This window comes from Nerophis ophidion, linkage group LG07 (genome assembly GCF_033978795.1).
Source record: "Nerophis ophidion isolate RoL-2023_Sa linkage group LG07, RoL_Noph_v1.0, whole genome shotgun sequence".
In the NCBI taxonomy this organism is placed as follows: domain Eukaryota; kingdom Metazoa; phylum Chordata; class Actinopteri; order Syngnathiformes; family Syngnathidae; genus Nerophis; species Nerophis ophidion.
Genome location: NC_084617.1, coordinates 25,468,848 through 25,478,533, shown reverse-complemented (window position 1 = coordinate 25,478,533; position 9,686 = coordinate 25,468,848). Strand labels below are relative to the sequence as shown.

At 40.4% G+C, this 9,686-nt stretch overlaps 1 protein-coding gene across 1 annotated transcript in view; it reads right to left on the bottom strand.

Annotated features, from left to right (window-relative positions):
* Positions 1-230: 230 nt before the first annotated feature.
* Positions 231-9,686, bottom strand: part of LOC133556132 (trypsin-1-like) — a 16,756-nt gene continuing 7,300 nt past the window's right edge. Inside the window, exons 5-6 of the mRNA XM_061905762.1 lie at positions 1,864-2,003; positions 231-953 (exon numbers count right to left, since the gene is read on the bottom strand). Of these exons, the coding sequence (XP_061761746.1) occupies positions 642-953; positions 1,864-2,003 (452 nt within the window). The 3' untranslated portion in view covers positions 231-641. The remainder of the gene's footprint in view (positions 954-1,863; positions 2,004-9,686) is intronic.

Sequence of the window (9,686 nt, the reverse complement as noted above, 5' to 3'; positions counted from 1 at the left end):
CGGCAGACCCGTCAGTGATCCTGATCTGTCGCCCTGTAATGTTTTGTCTGATCTTGAATGGGATTGTGCTGAAAATATTGATTTTCCTTAAGGAACTCTCCTGAAGGAATAAATAAAGTACTATCTCTCTATCTATCTATCTATCGTGAGGCAGACACACTAACCCCTCTGCCATCGTGAAGCCCTATTTATTGTTTATTTACATTCCATATTTCCACATCACAAGGAAATAAGCAACATCATTTATTTCAAGAAACGCCATCCAAAATCGAGTAATGCAAAAATCATACGACACATTGCACTGTGACAAAATGCCCTGACTCACGATTGGATCCTTCATCGTCCTGCTTCAATTTAAAGTGCCCACTGCACAGCTACAGCTTGGATAAAAGCGTAAAAAGAGTGACACATTTTTTTTTTAACATCAGTGCAAACATTGGGGACGAGTTGGCACGGAAAACAAAGACAAAATCATAGAAAGTAAACTCCTATTCAACAAAGTGTTCATTTGGGATCAGTTCACCAACACTTGACTGATTTGATGTAACATGGAAACAATGAAACAGTATAATGGCTGACAGCAGCTGCCTGTTATGTAACATGAGGCACTTTCACTGTGATGGTTGATAAATATATCGTCCTCACAGCAGCATGGGGACGCTGAGGACGGTTGGCAGAAGGGAGAGCAGCAGAGGAGCCAATAGGGAGAAGCCAGATGAGGTTGAAGGCAGGGGTATGGTCGGGGTTGTGCTGGCTCTGAAGTCAACGAAGCCCGGCACGTCGCTGCCTACGCGATCTGTGATCCAATCCTGGTACTCAGACACTCGAGCGTAGACTCCCGGTATGCCAGGCAGAGCGCATCCTATACCGAAACTCACCACGCCGCCTTGGACCCACCGAGTTACGTTAGTTGTAAAGTTACTCAGGCTGACCATGGGACCGCCTGAGTCGCCCTGCAGACAGGTAGAAACACACCCGTGAAATTAAGTCGGCCGTTGCTGTCAACATTTGCCTTTTCGAAATATGGGATATTTCTCTGGAAAATGAAGGATTTTCAGGTGTGTCACTTTAAGAAAAAACATGTGACCGATACATCTGTTCATTGGTTTAACTGTGAAGTACCGAACTGTGTTCATCAGGAAGGTTAATTCAAACCATGAGTGGCATCTTGTACTGAGGAGTGTCATGTTTGACATTAGCCTTTGTCGCTATCATTGATCTAAATGGAACTGACATTCCAAAAATTACAAAGTGTGGGATTTTTTTGCGCTCATGGCGATAAATTAGGTACATTTTCTTTTTTTCCTGGTTACTGTTTGGCTCATTGACCAGAGTTGCATGTTTCAGGTATTTTCTGTTTTAAAAAACCCCCCAAAAAAAACCTATTATATTTGCTGACAAGGTCAAATGTAGTGACCTTTTTATTCCAGCAGATGGCGGTAGACCAGTATGAAACACTAAATGTATCAGTACAGTGTCAATACAGGCAGTGAGTGTGCCACACACTCACCGGGGTCTCATTTAAACATCACTACTAACCACCACTGAAGTCAAAGCTAAGTTCAAAAAGGCAGCTTCAATTTTGAATAATAGCTATACAATGACAGATATGTTATTTATCGTGTTTTACTGGTGTGCTTTTATTTTGAAGGCCTGACTTTTTACAGGCTGCAGGATGTGTGTGGACTATAAAAATATTAGAACATTTAGAGAATAAGAAAGAAAGACAAAATATGGGAGCATGAAGTCAGCTAATGAATAATTCGGGAAATGTCGTCACGTAATACCCGTTTTCTATCTCAGGGGGTGACTGTGACTCTTATATCTAAATGAAAATGGAAGTAAATAAAGGTGTAACGTCACCTGGCACGAGTCTCGTCCCCCCTCCGTGAGTCCGGCACAGATCATGTTGGTGGTGATGACGCTGTACGTCTGGCTGCACTGTTCATTGGACACCACGGGAACGGACACTTCCTGCAGTGTCTGTGGGGACGGAAGCGGCTCTGACAAGAAAATAAGAATATTTTTTTTAACGTTTACTTTCAACATTCGCAAGAGGTTCCACGACTATTTGCCATTTTCATCAAAGGGAGTGAAGCATATTTTTGTAAAAAGTGTGTGAAGACCATGAAATGTGGAACCGTAGGGGAATGTAAATTCCAGGAAAACCTGGAAAGTGATTCAAAGATGGAGCGGGGACCCAAAAGTCAAATGGTGTTTTAGATTTAAACAGGTCCTATAGGCACCTTGTTATTGAGGAATAAATACTGCTGACCAATAGCTGGCACTGCTTACCACTGGCTATCTGAAATGATAATGTAGTATCTGTTGCACTATCAAATTACATCCCACAGGTGTGCAGGCAAATTCGGAACAGGTGGGTGCCATGATTGGGTATAGAAACAGCTTCCCAAAAAATGCTCAGTCTTTCACAAGAAAGGACGGGGCGAGGTACACCCTTTTGTCCACAACTGCTAGAGCAAATAGTCAAACAGTTTAAGAACAATGTTTCTCAAAGTGCAATTGCAAGAAATTTAGGGATTTCAACATCTATGGTCCATAATATCATCAAAAGGTTCAGACGGTCTGGAGAAATTACTCCATGTAAGTGGCATGGCCGGAAACCAACATTGAATGACCGTGACCTTCGATCCCTCAGACAGCACTGTATCAAAAACCGACATCAATCTCTTAAGGATATCACCACATGGGCTCAGGAACACTTCAGAAAACCACTGTCACTAAATACACTTTGTCGCTACATCTGTAAGTACAAGTTAAAGCTCTACTATGCAAAGCGAAAGCCATTTATCAACAACATCCAGAAACGCTGCCAGCTTCTCTGGGCCCAAGATCATCTAAGATGGACTGATGCAAAGTGGAAAAGTGTTCTGTGGTCTGACGAGTACACATTTAAAAAATTTTGGGGAAATATTCAACATCGTGCCATCCGGACCAAAGGATAAGTGAACCATCCAGACTGTTATCGGCACAGAGTTCTAAAGCCAGCATCTGTGATGGTATGGGGGTGCATTAGTGCCCAAGGCATGGGTAACTTACAGATCTGTGAAGGCACCATTAATGCTGAAAGGTACATACAGGTTGTGGAACAACATATGCTGCCATCCAAGCGCAGTCTTTTTCATTGACGCCCCTGCTAATTTCAGCAAGACAATGCCAAGCCACATTCAGCACGTGTTACAACAGCGTGGCTTCGTAAAAAATGAGTGTGGGTACTTTCCTGGCCCGCCTGCAGTCCAAACCTGTCTCCCATAGAAAATGTGTGGCGCGTTATGAAGCGTAAAATATGACAGCGGAGACCCCGGACTGTGGAAAGACTTAAGCTCTACATAAAACAAAAATGGGAAAGAATTCCACTTTCAAAGCTTCAACAATTAGTTTCCTCAGTTCCCAAACGTTTATTGAGTGTTGTTAAAAGAAAAGGTGATGTAACAGTGGTGAACATGCCCTTTCCCAATTACTTTGGCACATGTTGCAGCCATGAAATTCTAAGTTAATTATTATTTGCAAAAAAAAATAAAGTTTATGAGTTTGAACATTAAATATCTTGTGTTTGTAGTGCATTCAATGTAATATGGGTTGAAAAGGATTTGCAAATCATTGAATTCCGTTTATATTTACATCTAACCCAATTTCCCAACTTATATGGAAACGGGGTTTGTACGTGCCTCCACTTCGACAGCGTCTTCTCCCCGTCATCTTTGTTGTTAAAACGTTTTGTTGCATGCATGGACGGGAGTCGGACAAGCGTCAAAAGATGGAGCTAACTGTTTTAATAACATTCAGACTTTACTTAAATGAATGACGTGGCAGCATGTCCTTATCAATGGCTCAATAGTGCAACAACAACGCCGGAAATGTGTCCCATGAAAAACTGTCTGACAGAAACTCTTGGGTGAATAATGTAAACCCACTATACCGATAGTTTTTAGCGCTTCCATAGCAAGTCTACTGACATATATAAGTAAAAATGTTTTACTACTTTATATTAGAAATGGCAACAGTGGAGGATGAATGTCCCATGACAAAAAGATACAGAAAAAGAAAAAGCTTATTAACTACGGCGGACTACAATTTTCAGGACTTATGCAGATCCCAAATACAGATCAGCAGGTACAGAACCAGAAGGTAAGAAAAATTGGTTTTGCATAATATTGCAAAACAATCGCCGGATAATATGTCTCCTAATAGGAATCATTTTGCGGTCCTTGTACACTCACCATAATAATACTCCTTGTCACGTGTGGGTCGCATTTTACTGCGGGATCGTTCCTCCAGTGCAAACATGGACACTCCGGACAACAACGTAAAGGTAAGATGATTTAATAACAAAAACACTGGTACAAAACAGACAAAATACACAAAAGAAACGCGTGCCGAACGCACGGAAGCTAAGGCTAACACTAGCACAGGTTTAGGAAACAAGAATAGCGTACGTGATTGTTGCTCACCGCAAACAAGGGACCAAGACTGACTGACGGGACAAGGCAGGCTTAAATAGGAAAGTAATTAACAAAAACAGGTGTGCGTCTGGAACCCGCAGCAGGTGAAATTAATACGTTACCATGGTGACCAAACTAATTCAAAAGGTGCACAAACAACAAAGGGAGTCCAAACTGACAGAAAATAACTAAACTAAACATGATCCAGACCACGGATCATGACACTCCTATGTTGAAGCACAGTACGTCTGACTACAGTAGCCGTAATGCTCCGACAATCCATCAAGTGGTGCGGCTTCGTAGCTTACCAAAGTCGTACTAAAACATTTTGGCAGACTTTTGAGCGCTGAGTGTAATGTTCTATATTCTCATTTAAACATTTTAAGTTTTGGTGTTGTTTACTTGCATCATCTTGCGATCTATACGTATCTCTTATGTGTGACTGCCGTATACTGGTCACAGTTATCATTACACCAGCGTTTCTCAAAGTGTGGGGCGCGCCCCACTGGTGGGGAATAGAGACATGACAGGTGGGGCGTGAGGAACGGGAGGAAATTTCACTTTAATTTTTTTGTTTTTTATATTCTTAGATTTTTTTTTTACAACCCCATTTTCTATACAAACTGTAAATCACTTTGTGATTCTGTCTGTGAAATCTGCTATATAAATTAATGTAAATTACTTATTTTTCCTGTAGGCTTTAAATTTCTAGGTAGGAGCGAAAGTTTGACAGACGCAACAGTAACCAATGGGGGCGGGGCTGAGCGGAACAAACTTTCGCGCGGATGGGTAGCAGGCTAATGACCACAATGGATAAATTGGCTTCATATAGAGTTGCATACAGAATTGCTCAATGCAAAAAAGCACACACATTTGCTGAGCAGCTGATTCTCCCCGCTGCAATAGACATGGTGTCAGTCATGCTTGACGAGACAAGCGCAGCAAAATTAAGAGCTGTCCCACTGTCAAACGACACAGTTGCGAGACGTATATGCGACATTGCAAGTGATCTTGAGGAACAACTCGTAGACCAGGGGTTGGCAACCGGCGGCTCCGGAGCTGCATGCGGCTCTTTGATCACTCTGATGCGGCTCAGCTTGTCACGGCCAGCTCAGCTTGTCATCCTGCTTGTCAAACCTCGGGACACGCCCACGGCTGCGCGCGTCTCCGTCCTGCAGCAGCTGGCGGCTGCTGCAGGACGGAGACATGTGGGTGTCCAAGTTAAAGCGCCTGACAGCGGACCTTGAAGATGTTTCACGCCAGAATGCCGTTGTTGCTCAGAATCACAAATAGTGTGATATTGAAAACCTCCCCAAACCCGACAAACTTGTGTTCGAAACTTGGAACGCTATCCCCGACTTTTATGTGAACATGAAAAAGTATGCACTTGGAGTCCTGTCCATATTTGGATCCACATACAGTATGTATGTGAGCAGGTGTTTTCCAACATGAACTTTATTAAAAACAAACATGGCACACGCCTCACAGATGAGAGTTTACAATCCTGTGTGAAGATAATGGTGACGTCATACATCCCCGATGTGTAGACGCAGTGCTCTGCGGTTCAGGAGCAGAAATCACATTGACCACGTATGATACATATTGTAATTTCCTATAATTTTGCATATATTCACATTTTTTAATTGTTCAGTGAAATAGACATTTTACGGCATTTTTGATTCTCTCCGAGTGAATAATTCAAGTTTGGCGTTTTTTTGTCATTACTACAAGGAGGACTAAAATAGACATAAATTATTTTACTTAACCTCAACCCGACGTCTTTTTCGGAGTTAAAACGTTTTGTTGCATGCAGACATTTTATTTCATTTTTTCTGCAGTCGTTCATTGATTTCATAAACGTAACCCGTCATAGTTTGTTTATACATAGCACAAAGAAAAAAGAAAACTTTATATGCAGTGTTATTTAATTTTTAATTTTTTTATTTTTATCTTATTTTGTAATTATTTTGTCCTGTCCAGCTTCCCAGGCAAATCATATAGTTGATGTAGATGCCTATATCTGCTGTTCACATTTACTTTACAGAAGAGAAGTGTAGAATACTTCTCTCGTTGCCGTATTTAAATTTGACTTTACTAAATTTATTTATATTATCAGTTGGTGCAGCCGAGCTGGAGCAGCAAGGGATAGAAAGAGAAAAAAAAGGAAGACAGAGGGGGAAATTGTGTGGATCAGAGGGGGATTAGACAGTGTTATTTCATTTTAAATTTCAAAATAGTTTTGTGGCTCCCATTGTTTTCTTTAATTTGTGAAATGGGTCAAAATGGCTCTTTGAGTGGTAAAGGTTGCCGACCCCTGTCGTAGACAAATTAAAATAGACTCGTTTTGCTTTACAAGTGGACGAAGCTACTGACAGCAATAAAGACTGCCTGCTCATCGCATACGTCCGCTTTGTGAATGGCAAGTCATTGTGCGAGGATTTACTGTTTTGGAAATACATAAAACATAGAGCCACAGCTGATGAGCTGTTCAAGATAATAGACAGTTTCCTCAAAGAACACGACCTTAAATGGGAAAACTGTGTGGGCTTTTGCTCTGATGGCGCACAGACCATGGCAGGGTCAAGAAACGGGCTACAGGCTCTAATAAAGAGGGTTGCGGCAAATGCGCATTGGACACACTGCGTCATTCACCGGGAAGCACTCGCGTCAAGGCAGCTCAGCCCCGAACTCAATGAGGTTTTAAGAGATGTTGTGAGCGCGGTAAATTTTATCAAAACACGAAAAAGTGGCACTTTTAATTTATTTATTATGGAACTTGATGCAAGTTATTTGATTTATTATTGAACTTGATGCAAGTTATAACACTTTTATTTGATTTATTATTGAACTTGATGCAAGTTATAACACTTTTGTTTGATTTATTATTGAACTTGATGCAAGTTATTTGATTGATTTATTATTGAACTTGATGCAAGTTATAACACTTTTGTTTTATTTATTATTGAACTTGATGCAAGTTATTTGATTTATTATTGAACTTGATGCAAGTTATTTGATTTATTATTGGACTTGATGGAAGTTATAACACTTTTATTTGATTTATTATTGATCTTGTTGCAAGTTACAACACTTTTGTTTTATTTAGTATTGAACTTGATGCAAGTTATTTTATTTATTATTGAACTTGATGTTATTTTATGTTATTGAGTTTGAGTGTATACAACTTGATGTTACTTGATGTTCAATAAATTTGAAAATGTTCAGCTTGGCATTAGCGTTCTGTTGGGACGATGGGGGCAGGTGGGGCTTGAAAACTCCCCCTTGTCCAAAGTGGGGGATGACAAAAAAAGCTTGAGAACCACTGCATTACACCAACCACAATTATTCCGTACATTTAGCGCACCGGACTATAAGGCGCACTGTCGATTTTTGAGAAAATGAAAAGATTTTAAATGCGCATTATAGTCATAAAAATATGGTATTTTGACGTTAGCAGCGTGCTTACCTCAAATTAACCACAAAAAACATCACCGGCCAGCTGGACCAAACAAACAACGCTCCATCCAGTGAGTCACACTTTATAATGATCATGACACACGCAGCACTTCATGCATGTTATTACATCTACAGTACATTTTTAATTTTCCTGAGGGAACTATACTGAAGGAATCCATAAAGTAGTATCTATCTATCTGTGCTGTATAGCTAACTGTGTACAAACAAACCATGAAATAATACTTTACAGGCACTGTAATATGATTGTTCATGTTTTTCAGTCAGTACAGATTGGTGTTTTATCGCATTGTGTTATGTATTAAAACTCAAACGCGTTTCATGTTGACGTAGAAGCTAGCTTATCTCGAGCCGTAGTTAGCTTTTACGGATAATACCATAGAACGCCGATGTGTCACTACGCTAGAAAAAGAGTTCCTCAGTGTTCGTTCTTACAATAACAACCTCATTACAGTTTGGTTATTATAAAGGTTACGGAACGTAAATGAAGTATTGGTGGCGGTTGTTGAATGTATTTTTAAATTGATTTAGCGGTAGAATTGATTGCTCCCATTAGCAGCATTGCTAGCCACCTAGAACAAGCTGATTGTTACAAAAAAACATTTTTTCTTCTTTTCTCTCTTAATGATAGGCAAAATAAAAAAATTACAAAAAAAGTGCAATTCCCATTTAAGAGATGGTTGTGGGAGGGGATAAACTGAATCATTTGGCCAGATCCTCCCTACGGGTGTGTATACTGCAGAACCTGTTGTGACGCTTGCTTGCACAATACAATAATTTGTTCAACGATAATCATCTGTCTCTTCCTTGATTCTTCGCACAACTACTCCGCCCTTCAGCCCTGTAGAATTATTATTGTTTTCATATAAAACCTGCAAGGTCGAGTGAGCGTATAGGGTGACCATGTTTTGTAACTACTCTACAGTGTGTTGGATCAATGAGTATGTGTATTTTAAATCCATATAATTTGTGAAAATATTGCAGAAAAATATGAAAAATGTAATTTTAGATTAGTCTAATTAACCAAAAAAAAATTTCACAAGAACTATGACAAGGGTCCCCCTACGGATCCGGCCCGCGGGAAGTCCCAGGTTAAAATAAAAAATATACTCTTATAAATATGTCCTTTCTAATTCATTTTCTATGGCTTGTTAGTCTCCGTGTCTCCTAGCCGTTCAGGCAAATCATACTGTCTAGAAATGCATTTTCGCATCGATAATTTGAGGTATATATGGGGTTCAGGTATTTATACAGATATAGATATACACATATATATATATATATATATATATATATATATATATATATATATATATATATATACATACACACATATATATATATATATATGTATGTATAACTATCGTGGGATCACACTCCTCAGCCTTCCCGGTAAGGTTTATTCAGGTGTACTGGAGAGGAGGCTACGTCGGATAGTCGAACCTCGGATTCAGGAGGAACAGTGTGGTTTTCGTCCTGGTCGTGGAACTGTGGACCAGCTCTATACTCTCGGCAGGGTTCTTGAGGGTGCATGGGAGTTTGCCCAACCAGTCTACATGTGCTTTGTGGACTTGGAGAAGGCATTCGACCGTGTCCCTCGGGAAGTCCTGTGGGGAGTGCTCAGAGAGTATGGGGTATCGGACTGTCTTATTGTGGCGGTCCGTTCCCTGTACGATCAGTGCCAGAGCTTGGTTCGCATTGCCGGCAGTAAGTCGAACACATTTCCAGTGAGGGTTGGACTCTGCCAAG